This window comes from Zootoca vivipara, chromosome 4, assembly GCF_963506605.1.
Source record: "Zootoca vivipara chromosome 4, rZooViv1.1, whole genome shotgun sequence".
Lineage (NCBI taxonomy): Eukaryota > Metazoa > Chordata > Lepidosauria > Squamata > Lacertidae > Zootoca > Zootoca vivipara.
The window spans coordinates 48,931,674-48,953,723 of NC_083279.1; the positions used below are offsets into that span (position 1 = coordinate 48,931,674).

At 41.4% G+C, this 22,050-nt stretch overlaps 1 protein-coding gene across 1 annotated transcript in view; it reads right to left on the minus strand.

The window, feature by feature from the left end:
- Positions 1–650: 650 nt before the first annotated feature.
- The window catches only part of PCP4 (Purkinje cell protein 4), a 47,935-nt gene continuing 26,535 nt past the window's right edge, over positions 651–22,050 (minus strand). The window contains exon 3 of the mRNA XM_035115802.2: positions 651–1,008. Coding sequence (XP_034971693.1) covers positions 881–1,008 — 128 coding nt within the window. The 3' untranslated portion in view covers positions 651–880. The remainder of the gene's footprint in view (positions 1,009–22,050) is intronic.

The following is a 22,050-nucleotide window of genomic DNA, read 5'->3' on the forward strand; positions in this document are numbered from 1 at the left end:
TTATGGCCTTGGATATATAGAGATTATGTAACAAGTATATGAGGGGGAAAGCTTATCTAGGCTTGCAAATGTCAACAGGGTATTGAGAGGAAATCTCTAGTGGTTAGTGTGCAGTGCAGATTGGGATGGGAAAAGGTGAAGCAGAACCCAGATGGATTCCAGTTGTCCTGCAGTATGTCACCAGCATACTGAAACTATTGGTGGGGCCCCTGGAGAACAACTGTGTTGAGATTGTGTTGTTTCTTAGGGACACATTGATCCTTGGATTCTCTGAGAATAAATTAAATACTTTTGGTGTATCCATCTTCTCTAGATAGTGACATATCCCTCAAATCTACACAGAGCCCCCTCCTTCTACATTCCCTTCCACACCACCCAGCTCACTATGGCATTCTGCACATTCACCTCATTAAGGGAAAATATTGTCCATTGTCACATATGGCTGGCATCTGGATTCACCAAACGAGGTAAGGTGAGCTGAGAGTTTATGCTCTCATTCCTCAGCAAAAATAAGTTGATAACATAAGGTGCTGTGTTTATGTCTCCGAGCTTTAAGTGAAGAGGAAAATAGGCATCTGGGCTGTTTTTAATTTGTAGCACTGCGCTTGCTGGATTAATATAACAAGACAGATCAAGGCTGACAAGTTAAAGCAACTTCATCCTAACGTTTTATTTGAACATCAAGGGAAATGGTGAGTTGCAGAAGAATTGAGATTGGAGATAAACATACAGATGAAGTCACGCAACAAGCATACTTGTTTCACTACCCGCCGATGGACTTTTAAATAGTGGGAATTTCTGTACATGCATCTAGATTTATTTATTTATTTATTTCCTGACAGACCAGGAAGTGGTGATGGTGGGAACTGTGAGGTAGAGACTAAGATTTGGACTCGTCCTTTTTCTTCTGGAATTTCCTGAACTGAGACTGTATCGCCACTGCAGCTTTCTCAGTCTCTGGTGCATCCATGTCTATATCAAAGTCCTCTGGAACTTTCTTTTCCCCATCTGTGCCAAAACAAAAAAACAAAAACAAATAAAGGTCATCACAACTTGACGCACATTTCAGACAGAAGAAACAGGAGGTGTAGAAGAAGAACCAGATGTGGAAGAAGAGCACGTTTTATTTAGTTAGTGATATTTATTTTGTTTTAAAATGAGAAGTGTTCTTAGGAAAATCTCCAGTTTTCATTGTATAATCTTCCTGCACAATTCAACCTAATGGAAAATTAACTGATAAGGCATTCAGGTATTCCTCCTTAGTGACATTTTCAACTTCTTTGACACCTTAATTCTTTTTTTTAAAAAAAGCACATCAACCAAAATTTATCACCACATCAACCAAAACCTTCTACTAGTATATACTATATATTTCTGGTATACTTTCTCAGTATATGTTCCAATATCCTTAATGTGACTCTGCTTATCAGTAATATGTGCAGTATAATCCTATACATGTTTACTTAGAAGTAGTCCCAATGAGTTCAATTATTACGGTACTGTTATGTAAAACTGCATAGCATAGGATTGGATTACAATTGTAATCCCTGAGAATAATTAAGTACATGTGTGTATGGTGATGGTAGTGGGAAGAGTTACACAATTCAGATTTACACAGCACACTCCCAGGTATTCTTTCGGAAGGAATTCCACAAGCAAACATTTAGGGCAATAAAGCAACACTCTGGACATGTTACTGAAATTGCAGCATGTGTTTAATGGATGGATGCTGCTGTTGTGAAAAAATGCCCCTTGATCAGCATGAACACAGCAGCAAAGCTCATTTTTCCTCCAAACCTGTCTAAAGTAGACATTTCAATGAGACACATTTAATCAGCTCTGGGGTTGACAATACAACCTTTCACAGCTTGTTGAATGCCCCCCCCTTATGTACATTGCCAAGTAGTGCCAGTCTATTTGCTCAAAATGCTTCTAGGCTGCCATTAAGGGTAAAGGGATGCTTCTTGATGTAGTTTTCTAATAATATAAAACATAATAAAATATAACGTAAAATATTTAATAAAAGCCAGCCATAAAAACAACAAACATCCAACACACACATGCATACTACTAAAATACATTACACAACTACAGCAGAGCCCATCCACAGGAGAACAAAACAACTCCAGAGAAAGCAGGCAGAACCTAAGTTAGCTTTCCTAAACACCTAAAATTCTGAATTGACAATGGTGGTTTCTATCTTTTGGGGATGGCAAAGTGGACAGCAGGGAGACCAACAATATGTGGAGCCAGAGCCAATGACAGACACATTCTTTTTTTTTGTCCATATCCTCCTCCCTCCTGCCTTCTTCAAGGGCAACACTAAACTGGCAGGCAGTGCCACCCCATGGAATGGCTGTAAGGAGAAATCAGACAGGTGGAATTTGACTGGGGGAAAACTAAGGCATCCTAATGGACCAGCCTCCGCTGTGTGTGTGTGTGTGTGTGTGTGAGAGAGAGAGAGAGAGAGAGAGAGAGAGAGAGAGAATTTTCAGTTAGCATCCTCACTGCCTATTGATCTACTCATTAAACCCTTAATTTTAGCTTGTGATGTAATCAAAACTGTAACTTTCTCCCTACTCAGCCTCCAGACCAATCTAGCCATTTTACTGCCACAATTATTTCTCAAATGTTTTGCTTGCCCAAATTTGACACACAAAAAATATTTTCAAAGGGCAAATTCTGCCAAACTATATCCTGACATAAATTTTTATGTTTGCTCCTAAAGTCCAAGGAAATAAAGGTTTCATCATGCAAGTGAAAAGAAACCATTTTGCATGTCTGAGAAGGCTGTACCATAAAAAATGTATCTTCTTTAGGAAACAAACCTCTTATTTATTCATGCAATAATAACAACATATTTAGAGCTGCTGAAGCAAACTAAAATGTAGATCATAGCCAAATCAGTTGGCATCATTTCATCACCTCAGCACCCTATTTCAAATGATATAACTGTGGAAATAAATGAGCTATTCGGTCTAGCTGCAGACCAAATATATTTGCTTTATAATGTGTTTCTGTACAGCACAATCAATAAAAAGGGGATGGATGGATGGCGAGAAAACTCCTGAGATATGCAGTGTGAGTGTAATTACTCATGACCAAGCCTTCAGCTAATTTCTTGATTTACTCTTTAAGCTGGAGCTCAAATGAATGATGGCAATATTGGTAAATGAAAAGCATTCACCATTCCTCTGTAGAGTCATGAATACAAAATAATCTGTGCTTTTATGTGTGCCTGTGTTTAAGCAAGCTTTCCAAGGGTTTGCTTTAGAGAAATAAACATTGGAGGGATGAAATTACACTACTAGATCATTTGTCCTACTCAAATTTCAACTTACTATAACTGAAGGATAGAATCATCTGGTCAGGATTGGTTCAAAAACTTGCATAAGGCAATAGAGTCCTTTGAGCAATAAAGATTATTTGCCGTCTTTTGTCCCATATCATTGTCCGACATGGCGCTGACCATGTACACAAGGTGGAGCTCATTTGGCTAGACAGATGTAAAATGCATGAGATTCATCAAACATTGTGACTGATACCTTAGACCTGTGCTTCAGCCATGCTATCTTTGTCTTCCTCATGTTCTTCACCAAAGTTCCAGTGCCAATTTTCATAGGCTGCTGCACATAGAATCCTCCTCCTCCATCTATAAACAAGCCTCTACAGGTGAATTTGGGATATGATCTAGCCAGTCAAGCACTTGTCTTGTGTCCCATTGATTTCAGTGAGAGAAACTTGAGAACTTGATCTGTTGACTAGGACATATGCAAGAAGTGCTCAAGACTGGTGGACTTTAAGCTTTTAATTTGACTGAGCAGCTCTCCCATTGAAATCAACAGGACATTGTAGCCTGTGCTTGTAATTCTTTTTAAGAGACCTTTTCAACCTCATAGATAGTCACATCTCCCAGTAGAGGGAAAGATGTATAGTATTTGCACGAGCTCTTTGGAAACATTATAGGAAAAGGAATGTATTCCTTACATTGCTAAAGAGAACGGCTTACTTCTCTCGTGATTTTAATCACCAGGACATTTAGGCACCACATAGAAATCTTCAAGGAAATGCTTCAGTCAAGGAAATGATGGAATTGGATTCAGCATTCATTTATTTCTGTGGGCTCCATGCTCTCAAAAGTTTTGTAACCTATGGCTGCAATCCTACATACACTTATGCATGAGTAAGTCCCACCAAACACAGATGACTTACTTCTGAGTAGGCATGTGCAGGATTGCACATTTAGTGATGTAGCATCCATGTTACCAAGAGGGCTGCAAAGACAGCTAAGGTCCAATGTGACAATGTCCCTAGAAACTTGATCTACTCAATAGGACTTGGGCAAGAAGACTCAGTAAATGTACCAGGTGGACTTTGCTCAAAGGTTTTATTGTGACCAAGCAATTTCCCTAGGTGAAAGGAGTTGGTGACCAGAGCATATTCATATTATCCATTAACATCAAGTAGAATGATTCGATATAACTACCAAAAAAGGGAAAGAATAGAACTTCCTTCTGTTAAGCTGCAAATTACACTTTGATCAAGGAGATGACTGGTGTTAGTCAATCTAAATCCCCTTTTGCTTGGCCTTACTTGGGCAGTGCTGTATTCTTATCTCTTGCGCAGAATTAAATTTTGATAAATGTGCAGTAGGATGGTTGCTCTGTTCTGAGATTTAGGATGTTATTTCAGTTCAACCCTTTGAAGTATCTGGCTAATCTTTTCTTCTCAGTTGTAATAATGAGAGAGCAGGGATTATATATATATATATATATATATATATATATATATATATATATACATACACACACACACACACACACACACACACACACACACACACCAGTGAATAATATAAGCATAAAAATGAGAAATAAAAGTAGTCATGAAATCAATGTATAATATTACATTTTAAAACAGACTACAACCCAATAGAGGCATAATGATCCCCGTCCCAAAAACAATTGACATAGTGAAAAATGTTTAGCTTTTTAAATGCTAATTCAGAGCTGCTCAACCAGGAATTTATTGCTACTCTGCAATGACATTAAAAATTTTAACATGTCCAGGATAATAGGCCTGCATCTTACCATTGCTGTATGTCATTATACACAGAGTCAGCATGCGTGCAAGAGAAAGAAAAACAATAACAGTCCGATTCCAATGTCCCTCCACTGAAATACAACTGCATGGGTTGAACTGAAAAGATCCTAGGATCTACACAAGGACATATTACATAAGGAAAACAGACGGGCATTTCATTAAGACAGATGCCCTACGTTCAATGAATTGAAAGCTAACACATCACTCAAGAAACTTAGAGGACTGGAGCACAGTATTTGCCTAAAGGAAAGTGTAAACTGAAAGTCCCGTTTGTACACAATTTGCAGAACAGAGGAGAGTTGCATGATGCTCTGACTCCATCTTCAACAGATGATGATGACAGTTTGAGAGGATTATTGTGTACCCAGGTAATTCAATTAGCTCCTAATGAAACACTTTGTATCTTCATATCTTATTTGACTGTAATCCCCTGTGGATGGCACCAGCCACAAGTGATATAATTTAACCCTCAATGAGATCTTTAAACATGGGTAATTAAACATGTAATTATATAATCTAGACAATTACCAGCAGAGAATGGCAGATATGCCATTTCTTTGGTTTTTCATTATACAGGGCCTTAAATGTTGAACCCTGGCTTGATATCATAAGGAGGCAGTCCATCAAGATCTGACCCTGCTAAAGATCTTTTCAAATGAATGGTCATAGTGTAGAAGTATAAGACTGGACTATACAAAGCATTTACATGGGAGCAAACAAACAAACAAAACAATACACAATATTATATTGATGTTTTGTTTTGTCAAGGTAATGGACGATCCCTTATGGGCTCAGTTCAGTTAGCCGTATTTCCACAAAATGGTAGGCAGAGACAGCACAAAGTCACTATGTCACAGCACCAGCCTAGAATAATCAATAGCTGAGAAACAATTTCTCTGAAGTATAGTTGGTAGAAGACGGGCACTTTTCCAATACAGTTAGCATTTGTGCCAGCAGAACAGGCAAATGGTATGCTGAAGTGAACTGAAGCAACCCAATGATAAAACTTCAAGGAAATATAAGGAGCACAATTCATGCACAAAAAGTTACAGCTAGCAAAATGCAAGCCCATTTTACCAATCTGTCAGGGAGCTAAGAAGCGGGGTAAAAATGTTTCCTCTTCCAATGCATTGACCTAACTTTGATGTGGCTTTGTGCTGCCATCATGTAGTCCAATCTGAGTGATTTGATGGCACTGTGAAATAATCAAATCTGGTTGGATGTGTGATGCCAAGGTAGCGTATTGCCAATGTGACCCATGACTGACTTACGAAAAAGGCGTTTAAAAAAAATCCGTCAAAGCTGAAGAGCAGGAAAAGATGGAAGCTAAGGACACTACACAAAAAGGGGCAAAGAAAGGGTGGGGGTTCATGTATTCAGAGTGTGAAAGGATACTGGAACTAGTCAGGTATGATTGGCTCATAATCTAAGTGAAAGTACTTCAGCCTAATTAGAAAGATATGTGCTCCTTTTACATGAATCTATAAATATTGCCTTTTTGTTCCATCGAGAAGGAGAGGCAATCAGTAGATTAACAATGCTGAACAAATATGTCTTTATTTCCCTTGGAAATTGTTATTCTATGGACTCCTAGGAAAACGTATCCATGAAAAAGAAGAAGAACCCTACTGGATAGTGTTGAATCCTGTTTCCAGAAGTGCATTTGAAGTTAGAGGTTCTATTTAACTGCAATGACTAATTGCTGGTATCCAGTATTCTTTTAAACCCACCTAACTACCCATCCGCACAGCTTGTGGCAGCAAATTCTGTAATTACATTATGTGCTGCATGAAACAGTGTTTCTGTCCATTCTGAATCTATTGCCAATCAGTTCCATTGCTCTACCAATGGTATAAATATTATGGAGGAGAGTGTTAGGATCTGTCTGTAACTCACCGATGAGTGTAAGATAGAATAGGATCTCTGGGTGTTTGGAAGGAGATAAGCAAGGACTTATGAGTCCCATTTGTTAAACAATGGTAACACCATCCTCCACCCCTAATTCATACTGCCAAAGTAAGAAAGTTGAGGGGGGGGTAATCAGGAGTGGGGTTTTGCATGGAAAGGCTGTGACCTCTGCTTAGTTCTAGTGCTCAAAACAAATCCCTAGACTCAGAATTCTTTTGTTCTAAGCATATTTATTTTGCAGCAGACTTCACTTGATGGATCTAAGGGTTGTGGGGCAGGGTTAGACCCTGGAGGCCTCAAGTCTGACAATCCCTGCTGTAGTGTATTTTGTACAAGACATGGAAGCAAGGCTACTAAGACAGCAAGGGAAACTTGTGCTTGTAGCACTATGGACAGCTCCTAGTGAGCAATTTGCGCCAATCAAGAAGAACTGAAGGCCTTAGGAGCTTCTGCCTCCAGTCCACCCCTTCCAAGATCTGCCCTCTCACTTGAAGATTGCAGGCAAGCACCCTGGCCTAAAACCAGGTGCTTCTCCTCCTCCCTGTGGCCACCTGCTTAGCACATCCCCAACAATGCTGGGCAAGAGCAATAGGGTGGTGTGCCCAGGCCAGGAGCCTAGTCCTGTTCCCCATCCAGCAGTGTGAAATATGCCATGGCCATGCACTCTCTGTTTATTTTATCCACACCATACATAATTTCATAAACCTCTTTCATGTTCCTTGTTAGTCATCTTTTTCTAAACTAAAAAGCTCTAAATGCCTTTCCTTTTATGGAAGGTACTAGAAACCCTCAGTCATTTTGGTTGCCCTTTCCCAATCATGTTCTGCCACATCGTTTTTCCCTTTAGGTGGGACAGGCAGAACTTCACAAATTCTAGTCTTTCACCAGCTTCTAATTATATTTGACGCCAACATGCTGCCTTGGCTCTTTAAAATTACAAATGGCCCGAGACAGAATAGCACAAGAATTGCCTCCTCTCCACTACCACCACCACAAGAACCCCAGTCCAACTCAGAGGTTTCCTTCCCTGCCATCAGTGTCATGGAGGGTGGGTACCTGCAAAACCCAGGATTTGATGTGGTTTCCAAAAAGAGGTTCACTTTCACCCCTTTCCAGACACTTTTGGATGGGCTGGGAATACATTTTTTATTCTGGTGGGCTTTTCCAGAACTGTACCAATAATTCTTAATAAGATGTTGCTACTGTTTTCATCTGTTATTTTAGTCTGGTCTAGTTTTTCTTATTGGTTGTGGGACAAGTCTATTTTCAGTACTACATTGTCCATTTGTCTTATGTAGTTTTCAACTTCTGCAGTAAGCAGTGAAGAAGTAGAAGGGCAGTATAGAAATTAATAAAGAACAGTAAAAAAGAACTGAGCACATTATTCCAACTGTGGCTGTGCCATCTAGACTGATATAAAGCCATTGCTTCTCCCCAAAAATCAGTTGCCTAGTTGAGCAATGGTAAGAATGTTAGATGAGCCTGCAGGATCAGGCCAATGGCCCATCTAGTCCAGCAACAACACTCTGCCCACCTGTGATTCCCAGCTTATGGCAAACACCCCTCCTTAGTATCAACATCTTGAATAATTTGTTGTCAGCTGCCAACTTGGGTACCTGACATCCCCCGATTATACTTTCAGATATAATTTCCTCCCTCTCCACTTTCGGCTATATTTAAACAGGTCCTTAACTTTTCTTGGCCTGTTTTGGTTGTGTTGACTACCCAAGCCCTACATTACTTTCACCTCATTCTCTAGATTTTTGTAAAGCCAAATATAGGGAGAAATTAAATTAACATTGGCATCAAATTTACAAAGTGTGGTATGAATAGTCTTGCCCTGCCTATGTTGTTGAAAGAAAGGGGGAAAGGGTGTTTTAAATAGGAGCACACTTTATATGCATTCCGTGGAGATTAATGTACACAGAGCTGTGTGGCGAAAACATTCTATTTAATCTAAAAAAGCTTTTTAGATAGCCATAAATCAACATTGGCCAACATTTTAAAAGGTGCTTCTTATTATGGATCAAATCCAAAGCCCACTAAGAGAAACAGAACATCCCCTATAAACTATGCTATTTAAGGAGCAATGCTGTAAAAGCTAGAGAACATATTAACAAGGACCATGTGGGAAGCAGCCTCCATGTGACAATTAACTTTCACTGCAGCAGCCACAATGTTCAGAGCTGGTCATTGGGTCATTCTGGCACCAGGCACAGGCCCCATCTGTGCTATGCATTCAAAGCCAAATCATCTCACTTTATAAAGAGCAAAGGCTTTCCCCCAGAGAATCATGGGAACTGGAGTTTGCTAAGGGCACTGAGAGTTGTTAGGAGGCTCCTATTCCCCTCACAGAACTACAGTTCCAGAGCACTCTGATAATTGTAGCTCTGAGGGGAATAGGGGCCTCCTAAAAGCAGCATCAACAAACATCAGTTCCCAGGATTCCCTGGGCCTAAGCCATGGCTGTGTAAAGTGCTATGATATGGCATTAAATGTATAGTGGAAATGGGGCCACAAACAGTTTACATACCACCCGCAGCCTCCTCCTGGGGCTGTGCACTCTCTTTGCCAGGCATGGTGCCTTCTACACATTGCGGCTGTGGCTGGAATGAGTCATCGTATGGAAACCCTGGGCAACCTGTGGGCAAATGGGCGCATGTGGCCCTTGACCTCACTTCATGTAGGTGGCAAGGAGAGCAAAGGGGGGCAATGGAAAGGGAGAAATAGAGAGGGAGAGAGAAGGGGTGGCACACCTTCTTCTTCTTCTTTTTTGGTCTGTCTATGTCCCCAATGCATCACAGGCTGCATGGTGGGAATGCAGCGCCTGACAGAAAAAAATGTTCCCCCAGGATTGCTTTTGAGTGTGCCATCACTGTGTGAAGACTGAAATGTGTGCTCTGACCATGTGCAATAGAGGTGTGATGGCTCAAGCCTTAGCTTGCTGGGCTAATTTCTGCCCTTGTTTCTTGATACACCCGCCTCTGCAGCAGACTTGCAAATAGCCTCTCGCCTGGGGTGAGAAGACATTGCTTTCATGTCAGCAAGCACTCTCCCCCTGGCTTGCAACTTTTCCAAAATGAGAACATGGTCTGTTAAAAATTGCAAAAGGAAACTGAGCATGCTTAAGAGGGTTCTTAGGAGGTACATTTTCTTTGCAAGGCAAAGCCTACAGTTTTTTTAAAAAAAATCCCAAATACAAGTTGTGCCTCATATTTGCTATAATTATGATAATGATAAAATAGGAACCTATCTTACATCAGTGCTTTTAATGCCATGGTTACAGCTTTCAAATGAATGGGACAAATTATTGTTTCTTTCTTAAAAAGAAAAGATAGGCAGGATGTATTTATTTTAAAAAATGGGGGTTTTTTAATGGCATGTTGGGGTTTGCCATCTAGTGGCAGGCAAAGACTTCTGCTTCCCTATTCTATTTTTGTGAGGGAGGCATCACTTTACCATAATGTCTACTCTAGGGTAGACACATGGGTAGACACTACTCCAGGGTATAAAACAATACCCAGTTGTTTTCCCCAACTAGCCTGTATCCTGATTTATTGGAAAATTATTAAGATCTGCCCTCCAAGGCATGTTATTACTGTTACTGAGATCCTTTCCCCTTCCACATACACCAGTTTTATGAGTAGGGCATTGTGCTAAATTTGGAAATACTTGAGACTCTTCTTGGTACCACCATTATTGACTAAAAAGTTACATTTGAAGCTTTGCTCACGTTGTGATGATAAACAATTGTTATTGTGAAACAGAATATGTGGAACCATTGTTCTGAAAGCAGTGGATTGGCTACACAACATTGACATGCTTCTCTTTTATTCTCTTCTATATTTCTTACATTTCCACTCGGGGGTTGCCATGATAATCAAAATAAGGATTCCAATAAAGGGGAATTACTTTTCCCCACGTGGCAGCAAGTGCACACAAAAATATTTGTTGTGAAGCACAAGGGGGGGGGGCAATGACAATTAATAAGCTCTTGGCAAGACCAGCACATGAATCAAAAAGGGTGCCGTGTCCTTCTGAGCTGCTTTCTCATTAGTTAGAGAGAGTTGTTACACTGCTGGGCCAAAGCTAGAAGTCAATACTTGAGCTCTGTGGGATTTCTCTTGCCTTGCCTTTTTATCCGTATTTATTGAGTGAGCACTGATGGTATAGGATAATGTAATTTTCCAAGCCTTTTTAAGCAGCTGAGATTCATGAGCAAGGTCAGGCACCATACCAAAGGCTCCATGCGGCATTTTCTTCACATGAAATTTACAATATGTTCAGGCTGAACGAAACATTCTCCAGATTCAGTTTTCCTTTGGCTTGAAAACAGTGATTTGGAGGGTGGGCAACCCCAAATCCTCCATTCTGTGTTCTTCACAGTGATTGCTACTATCGACCACCATGTGTTCACCTTTTGCTGCTGCTTAATTGCCTCTCCCTTACTCTTTTCCCTTTTTTGTTGTCGTTGCTTTGCTCAATTCCTCCCCACCTAATCAGGACCATGTATTGGAGATGAAAGTGGAATAATCCTATGTAGCCAATCAGATTTAGGTATTTGCTGAGTTCAGCAGGAGGAAATTAAGCCTATTCAGAGTAAGGACAATGCTTGACATCAGTGACCCTCTCTTATCAGGAATCATAAAGTAGCAAGGCAACTCTGTTGACTCAGTTGCATAGTATCCAACTGCCCCCAAAATGCCAGGACCGTCACAAAAGCCTTTAAACCATCACAGCTTCTCACATTGTCATGCAGAGTCCTGAATTCCCATTTTTGTTGAGGTATGTTAACTGGAAATGTTTTCACGTTGGGGGAAGCAGGGGGAAGGGAGAGTTGCTGACTGAGGCTGCCTGCTTTTCTTACCCCTCCCGTTTCTCCACCACCTTCTTTGCTACCACTCCTGGGAGTCAGAGAACGCAGGGTGTGGGGAAGAGGGAAGAGTCTTGAGCTGGGTCCAGGGAGGGGGGAGCTAGGCCAGCTCAAGGGGGAGCAAGACAATGGGGATATCACCAAAGCCACCATCCCTGCCATGGGAGGCTGCAACTCTCCAGCCTGGTGGACCCCTAGCCACCTGGCTAGTCAACCATGCCACACAAAAACAAGAAGGAGCTGGGCTAGGTCAGGCCTGAAGAGAATGTGGTGGCTGGAGGAGGCCCTGGGGGAAGGATTGTTGCAAGTGGGTGTAACTGGTGGGGTGCAGGCAGGCATGTGGGGTGTGAACAGGCCTCTGGTGCAGGGAAAAGCAGGGGGGTTGGTCTTTCATCCCTCCGTAGGAGACAAGGATCTACTATGGCCCCTGTCCCGCACTAGACCCCCTTGAATCCCAGTCCAGAGTGTTTTGCCAATCCCTTTCTCCATCAAAGATCTTCAATGCAGTGAGTCATGGAGGCCCCTCTGGCTTCTACGTTCACTTGTGGAGTTTTGGCAAATTGACTTCACTCCACTCTCTGCCAAAGCTCTGCAAAGTGGAACTAGACAATTCCACCCATAGATTCCCCTACTCCTTTGCAGATTTCGACTTGGTACATCCTTCAAGCTCTTTTTTAAAAACCGAGTTATCAGGAATGTGAAGGGATGGTTTTAACAAAAGTTTTGACAATTGCAATTAAAATGCAGTAAGCCTGGTGTCAACTTGATATGGAAATCTAATGGAGTTCAGGGAGTGAGGATTTCCCTCTTGGTTGAACAATAGCTACTCAATAAATTAACATGTCAGTTTCAAAAAATAGGAAGAGAAATAAAATGGTACAGAGGGGGAAATTAGGCAAATTTCCTCTAATGGATAAGTCCTAAGGGCTCCTTTACATATTACATTTTAAAGTGTATTTATAAAATTCTTTGCATATTCCTGTAAACATAATGTATGAACCTGATGCATATGTATTATCCAGATACAATCCCCAGACACTGGATTCAGCCACAGTTCCCAAATAAGTGTTCACTGAGTGGCAGACGTGATTTTCCATCTGTGTGCGTGGAGGGGCATTGTACTGTGTACGAAATAGCTATGCTCTGGCGCAAAGCACACATAGACACACTACAACCCTAGGTGTCCTGGCAGTATACAAATCCTTTCCCCACAAAAATACACAGATACACCATCCATCATAATGATGGGCAAACATTAAAATGAGAGTTACCTTAAGCAATCTGGTTTCCAGAATTTCTTGTTTTGTGCATTTTATAGGCTTCATGCCTAATAACCTTTTCTGCAACATTTCCCCCTCATGTGGGTTTAAGTTCCGACAGACATTTCAAAGTCAGCCTGGATTTATGAGCTTGCCAAATTTGTCACTAAAACCGATCGGCCAAGCTTTCTCAGCTGACAGCCTGATGGTGAACCCATTTCTTAGAGCCAAACGTGTTTATCTAATCCAGTTGATTTCAGATTTCCTTCCCTCAGAGAACAAAAAAAAATTGACAACTGTATGCCTGCCAGTGACCCCCTAAGTGTGTGCTGCAACCCCCCTGCACTTTTCTGGTGGTTCTGAAGCAGATTCTAGAGCACACTCAGTTAGTGCTGGCTGGGCCTAGCTATTACCCTGCACACAAAGAGAATGTTCTAGACGTTGCCAGAAAAACCATGTCAGTGGCTGCAGATACCAGGGGAATATCAGTAATTGTGGAAAGCCCTCTTTTAAGCAGACTGTCAATCATTACCACATGTTAAGATTCCTGCATTGCCGGGGGTTGGACCAGATGACCCTTGCGATATCTTCCAATTCTACAATTCCATGACTATTATTACTCTTCTTACTGAGGCTGCTCTGAAAGGCTACCAAGGAAACCTGTGGTTCCTAGAAATATAAAGTTGATTCAGATACTTAATAGAGGAAGGGATCTCTTTGTTTGGTGAATCAAATACATTCCCTTCCCCTCTGCCATGTAACAGGTGAGGTTGGTGCAAAGGCACATGTATGAAATCAGTCATCCATGCAGACAGGTAACAGCATCTATCTCATATGTTGTATGTGTTAGGTGCATGGTGGAGATTCCCAGCCCAGTAGTTGAATTAACTAGGCTATATTCTCCATATCACAGCTGCAAAGTCTTTTGCCTTATTTTCTCCACTTAATTTCAAAGCTTAATATGCCACGTGGCTTTAGAAAAGCTAGATCAGAGCTTTCCAAACTTTTCAAGTTGGTGACACACTTTTTGGACATGCATCATTTTGCAACATAGCAATTCAGTTTTACTAGCAAACCAGAGATTAAACTAACCCTTTCCAGCTCCAGGAGGAGCGCAGGGAGTGCAACACACCTACACACTGCAGCCGACACACTAACGTGCCGCAACACACAGTTTGGAAAACTCTGCACTAGGTAGACTAGTTACAGGGCAAGAACTTTCACAGCAGAAAATATAATCTGGGCCACTGTAAAAGCAGTTGGTGGTGGGAATCTTCTGCTGACAGCAAAAGTTCAAGAAATACGCAATGCACTGACTGTAAATCCCAGAGCTAAACTAGAATTGTGCTGTGTGGATTCCAGCCTGAAACAATTGAACACTGAATTTCATTTGCAATTTGTTTTGGTTTCTGTATCTTCTTTTTTTAAAAAAAGGCACTTTTCTTTCTTTTCTGTATTTGTGAAATGAATGGAAGTCATCTTCTCAAGACCCCAATACTCCAGGATATTATAAACTTATAGAGACTCTTGCAGGTCAATTCCCATCCCTGCTCTAAATCCCACCACACAAACACTTCAACAGACACCCACTATGTTCCATGGCTCAATTTTCCCCAACCTTCCACAGATCCTGGAAGCCAGCCCTCATCAGGCCATTTGGGATTTCCTCCCTTTGATATACAGTTTATAGATTAATATACTTCTGTGTACCTAGAGAGGGGGCTTCTAGTGTACAACAACCATGACATTCTGTCACCCCTTTCTGGTATTTTCTCTGTAAAGAGCAGTTCTCTCTTCTGAAGGGACATCTCTGGTCCCTTTGCACTTCTGTTACTTTCTCAGGACTGATTACCAGAGCTGGAATCCAATTCTTGGGGGCTGTTTCCAATAATAATAATAATAATAATAATAATAATAAATTTTTATTTATTACCCCGCCCTCCCCAGTCAAAACTGAGGTCAGGGCGACTGACACCAATAAAATTACAATAAGACATAAAAGAAAGAAAAACAATTAATTAAAATACGGGTTAAAATACAGTTTAAATTTTAAATTTTAAAATGCAGCCTCATTTTAAAGTAACCCAAATCAAAACCATAAGGGAGGAAAACATAGGGGTCAGACTGAGTCCAGCCCAAAGGCCATGCGTCTCTCCACTGACATTTGTATATAGAAAGCTGCCTTCAGAGGCAGATTTAGGGCAGCACAGCTAGTTTCGCCACACTGGACACCACAGTAGGGGTCACCGAAGGGTGCCACAACTATGACATGGTGAACTGAGCAGAACAGAAGGCAAGAGCTGAGGGGCACTGAATTTTGGACTCACGTAGGGTGCTGCTGGAATTTGAAAGACCAAAGTTCACCCCTGCTGCCTTATACCAAGTCAGACCATAGACACATACAACTTAGTACAGTGGTGCCTTGACTTACAAATTTAATCTGTTCCGAAGGTATCTTCATAGGTCGAAAAAGTCGAAAAACGCAATTGGAAACACAATTTCCCATAGGAATGCATTGGAAACAGAAAAATTTGTAAGTCGAAGCAACCCTATCTAAAAATTCATAAGTCGAAAAATCCCTATCTAAAACCGCCACGGTTTCCTTTCGGATGTCGAGACATTCGTAAGCGCGTGGCCATTAGCCCCATTCGTAAGTTGAAAAATTCGGTTGTCGAGTTGTTCGTAAGTCGAGGTACCACTGTATTGACTACCTTGACTGGCAGTGGTTCCCCTGGCTTTCAGGCAGGGATGTAGACCAGACCCACCTGGAGATGAAGGGGGATCAAACCTGACACCTTTCACATGCAAAACATGTGCTGTACCACTAAGCCATGGCCCTTCCTACAGGAAGTGATAGGAAAGGTTGGGTAATTGGTGCAGTTACTGGTGTCATACCTTCTCTACAGCCCAGTGGTGTTAACAAGAAATAGAAAAATGTGAGACAACTACCTCATGTGATTCTCACCATCCTGGTTAGACAAGGGAGAATCATATTTATTATTTGTTGTATTATATGCTGATCTTCAGTGTAAAACATTTACAGGATGTGGGTATAGAAATTTGGTTTTTAAGAAAGCAACAAGCAGGGGGGATGGCATTGCTTGTGATTTCTCCCCGCCCCTTTTCCCAATAGCATGAATAGCAGAAAATTATCCAATGTCTACTGGAAAATCAGTGGGTCCTCAGATTTGTTGGATATAGTCCAAATAGGTTAATAACCCATATGGTGAGAGGGGTACATAAGCCATTAGACCAGCTGACCCACGGCCCATAAAGAGGAGGGGAGCAACTGTCTACGGGATCACCTCACTATGAGAAACAGAGATGCATTTCAACATGGTGGCTTAATGTTGCACATGTCCGTCCTTTGTGGTCCACAGTTTGGGAATCCCAACATTAGATAACATAGTGTGCATGTATCTGACTGGGGTTTTGCTAGCACATTTTCACCCTCCCCTCCCCCTGCCATCCAACAAGAGTTTGCTTAGCAGAATTTAAATGCATGAGGCACAAAGTGGCTTAACTCTGAAAAGTCCCGCTAATACATGTTAAAGAGAGCATTCACAAAGTGTATTCATTTGCATTCATCAGTCTGTATTAAACTCACCGCTCTAGTTGATGTGATTTGCTTCCCCATGTAGAAATGCCCCTGGGCATCAGAATGCCATTAGTACTCTTGAAAATCCCTTTATTAGTCTGAGCTGTCCTCTGGTGAATTTGAATTCATTCACAGGCAGCAGCTGGGAAATTTGGTTTGATGGGAGAAGGAAAAGTAGGAAACCTGGGCCCTGTCAGCAGGTTTGCAAAGAAAGAAACTGGGGCAAGGGGAAGATATATAATACCTTTGGGAGGCTGAGACATCACAGGGCACTGGTAGGCCAATATTTTTCAAAGGGGAAACAGTGACATTTTGCCAGAGTGAAACAGATGTGGAACAGGAAGAGTCCCACTGAAAAGAGAGGAAATCCAAGGTGGGAGGACAAGGAAAACCTGATCTATAATGAAAATTAGTTAGAAAAGGGGTGACTTAATTCAAGCTGAAATACCTCTGTGGCATGAAGATCACACAGCTGAATCGCATTAGAGGTGTAAGCAAGCTCTGTCATGATTTCAGCTTAGAATTTTATGTTATGCATCCTCTAGGCAGGCTTTGGGGTGAACACAGCAGAACCAAAGGCCCAGATTAGGCTGGAGGATTTGCTTGCCTCTTCAGGATACCCAGTTGGGACACAGCTCAGTGGTAGAGCATCTCCAGGTTTTTTATTTTACAGGATCAGGTAACCTGAAAGACCTGTGCTAGAGAGCCATTGCCACCTGTCATAAACAGTCTGATCTGGTGTAATAGGGATGGAGAACCTATGGCCCTCCAGATGTAGCTGCTGTTCTACAACTCCCCATGATTCCTGGCCGTTAGCCATAATGACAAGGAGTGATGGGAGCTGGAGTCCAACAACATCTAGAAGACCACAGGTTTCCCATCACTGTAGCATAAGGTAGTTCCCTTGGAGTGTGATAGGGTAGAGAGCCTCAGCACTCTGCAATCTACTTGGTATCAAACTTAACTGTGTCTGGTTGCTATATTGAAAACACCTATTTCAACTCAGTTTCTGTCTCCAGCCCATGCAACTTCACTAGCATCTGACATTTCACACATTATGCAAAAAGGCAAATCTGGGTGCCAGCAAACATTCAGCAAGGAGGTGGAGCCAATCACAGGTTGACTACTACCCTGTTCAACATTTAAAAATGTAACCTTTAACTATATTTTCCAAAAGGGGTGGGGTGGAGAAATCAGATCCTGTCATACTTTAAGGAACAAAGCTTCTTCTCTTTGTCTGCATAGAACCACTTAAAGTGAAGTTCTGCTTTTGGCAAACTGGCCAACTGTAAATCATCTCATGATTGTGAGACAGGATTGCTTAGGATAACAAAAACACTAGAAAAGGAGTTTGTCAGTACTGAAGTATCATTGCATTAATTCTGCTCTTGCAGCGAAATGTTAATACTTGATGGAAACATTCCATGGAACAAAAGCAGTAATGTAACGTTCTCTCAACTAGGCAATGTTGTTCCAGTAATTCCACAGAGCAATGGATGAATGGATATATTTCTTTGACATCTGCAATATCACACATAAATTTCTGCTATTTTATCTACAACAGATGAATCAAAATCCATCCATTACCACACCCCATCAGGTTTTACTGTCAAGTGCAGAACAGCATTCTTATATAAGGTTGCCTTCCCCATCCTGGTGCTCTCCAAATGTTCTGGACAACAACTCCCATCACCCCCAACCACTGGCCATGCTAGGTGGAGCTAACAGGAATTGGAGTCCAACAACATCTGAAGGCAATCACAGGGCTACCTCTGAATTAGGTTTTTTAAAGTATCCCTTGAGGATACTTGAGGAGTTTCTAAGTTAAAATTGAGATTATTGAAAAATGCAACATTATGGGTTCAAATTGTCAGTTTCCCAAAATTTCAAATTCATAAGAACTTTTGTTACAGACACAAGCAATCGAAGGATGAATTCCACCACCATACCATAGACATATAAGATCTCCTGCTTATGTAGGTCTAATTCAAATATTAACTTTAGGGAATGTGAGCTATTCTGGTTCCAACATCCTCTACCAAAGGATAATAATAATAATAATAATAATAATAATAATAATAATAATAATAATAATAATAATTTTATTATTTATACCCCACCCATCTGGCTGGGTTTCCCCAGCCACTCTGGGCGGCTTCCAACAGAAATATTAAAATACACTAATTTCTTAAAGATTAAAATAATAATAAAAAATCCTTCCAGTAGCACCTTAGAGACCAACTAAGTTTGTCATAGGTATGAGCTTTCATGTGCATGCACACTTCTTCAGGTGTATCTGAAGAAGTGTGCATGCACACGAAAGCTCATACCTATGACAAACTTAGTTGGTCTCTAAGGTGCTACTGGAAGGATTTTTTATTTTTATTTTGACTGCGTCAGACCAACACGGCTACCTACCTGTAACTAGTTCTTAAAGATTAAAAGCTTCCCTAAAGAGGGCTGCCTTCAGATGTCCTCTAAAAGTCTGGTAGTCGGTTTTCTTTGTGACATCTGGTGGGAGGGCGTTCCACAGGGCGGGTGCCACTACCGAGAAGGCCCTCTGCCTGGTTCCCTGTAACTTGGCTTCTCGCAGATATAGATACACTCGATGTGCAAGGGGTTCATGATTGGCTACAGTTCTGTGTAGCCTCACTCAGGCAGTCTCACTCATGCTACTACTATTGTTTTTTTGGGAAGGGCTGAAATTGCTGTCCCTACACTTCTATCACACCCTCACACCTTTTATGCATGTGGGTTCCAGTAATTTAGAACCCTGACCATGCAGGGTTCTTAACAACATGAGGAACCCACAAGAGTAGAGCAGGCTCTTTGCTTCAGTGCTAACATCTCCAACAGCTGGAAGGTGGAGATGTGGATGTGACAGAGGGGGCAGGGTCCCACTCCCCTGTGCACACAGTTGTAATTGTGGGAGGGAAGATGTCTGAATAGCATTTAAGAAGTGTCTTGCATGCTGCTGTGAGCAGACTGAAGGAAGGGGGAAATGTGAAGGTGGCAAATAAACAAACAATATGAAAGGCTGCCTTCTTACTTGTATCTAGGACAACAGAAAAGGACTGGACTCCGCTGGAGGCCAGACTAAATGCCTTCTCTCCACTGATATCAAAGTGGATTGTTCCAATAGGGCCCTTTTCAGGATCTCTCTTCCAGACAATGCAAGTAACAATAGACACATCTTTAGCCCAAATTTATGACTTTCCCACTTTTCTAAATTCTGCCACTCTTTCAAGCAGTCTTCCAATTATGGAAAATTACATAGCAATTTTGGAGCATCAAGCTAAATGTATTATGCTAGCTGCACACGTTAGAAACACACACAAAAAGACTTCCAAAGATTATGATGATTAACACCTTATCATATTATCAGCAGGTAAAATGACATCAGTTTCAAAGGCTTTTAGCATTGCTCAAACCAAATCATCTTGGGGAGGAAAAACATACTGTAAATTAAAGGAAATGGGTGATGTAGTTATAATAAAAATGGTGTTGCTATTTTTAAAGTGATGAGGATGAGCAGTGTGTGCCTGTTTCTTTCCCCTCTAATTTCGCCATCATTGGAAGTTGACTATTTGGGGTTTATGGGGCTGGTTAGAGTTGCATAAAGGGCTGGATAACCTAGCGGTGCATTATAAGAACACATTATTGGCTTTCAGAGACTAAAGCAATGACCTGCCACATCCTGCATGTAGGGTTGCCAGACTCAATAGAGGACAGGACTTCTGTGCCTTTAATTGCCCTGCTCTCTTTTGAGTCTGGAAACCTTAAAGAGAAACCAGCAGCCCCTTTGTTTAATTTCCAAGTCTGCTGGTTTCTCTTTCAGGTTTCCAGACTCAAAAGAGAGCAAGGCAATTAAAGGCACAGAGGTCCTGTCCTCTATTGAGTCTGGCAACCCTACCTGCATGTTGTGTCCATTAGCAATCAGTTACAGAAGCTTGGGGATGGCCAACTAACAGAGGCAGCCTTAAACCATTCCCAACATGAATTTGGGCTGTTTATTTATTTGTTACAGTATTTTTGTGCTGCTCCACTACCAACGTTCTCAGGGGTGGCACACAAGAAAATTATTAAAACAGAATAAAGTATGCATGTTTGCACAATCAAAATGCAATTACAATACAAAACACTTCACTACAGACACAAGCCAATAAAATTAAGCGGTAACAGGCCTAAAAACACCAATAAGCCAGCCTATCTGATGTAGAGTGTCATGCACACTATAAAGGCTCCTTCCCTGACCCCACAATAATAAAGAGATCTAGTTCTCACTAGTCAGCCTTCAGCACTTGGAAAATAATCATTGGTCTTTGAAATTGCAACCTCACCAAACGTGGGTTGCAAGAGCAGCAGCAGCCAAATATACAGGAGAAAACCTAAGAAGGGGGTTCCCAAATACATGATTGGGCTAAAGGTAGGTCACATCTCTGAAACGCAAAAGGGTACTGTTGTGTAGTCATTGATAGGCTTGGAAATGCTATCCTGATCCCTCTAACCTCTAAGCAAAGGACAACCTGCCACCAACATGCCTGAGAAACTTCTGGGACCTGGTGATATCAACAACAGTACAAGTCACTTCCATAGACACAGTTTGTGAATGGAAGTGGAGGAGGGGTATGGGACATGAGAAGATGGGCAAAATGAGGAAACTGACAGCTGTCTTCCTCTACCCACCACTAATTCTTATGAGTTTTCCCTTTTTTCCCCTCTTGGCATTTAAAAATAAATAAATAAATCCATCAATTAACCATTTGTTCTGTTGAGTACTCCTCATATTTTATCCACTTGTGGGTAAGACCTTGACCCTGGGGACATAACTCAGAAGGGAAACTTTATACGAGGAACATAGCAAAATGGCCTTATACTGAGAAAGAACACTGGCCCATCTAGCTCCAAGATGTCTACTCTGATTGGCAGCAGCTCTTTGGGCTTTCAGGCAGGAGCATTTCCCAGCTCTACCAGAGGTTGAACCTGGGACCTTCTGCCTGCAACACATTGCCACTGAGCTGCAGTCTCGCCTTCCTCTTGCCAACCTTGCTTGTGCACATAGAAGTACTTTGAAACACAACACAAATCTCATACAGACAATAAATTGGGTGGATGCAGTTGTGTGTACAGATAAATAACGTTTCTTCAGTCAGTTAGAAATAAAATAATATTTAATTGGCCTTGGTTTTCTATGCAGACTCCTTGCATTTGATTAAAATTATCCCTCCATTACAGGCAACTCATCTTGAAAAGTACCAGTTTTAGGCTATGTCAAGTAACAGGTGCTTAGTGTCATATTCTTTGTTTAG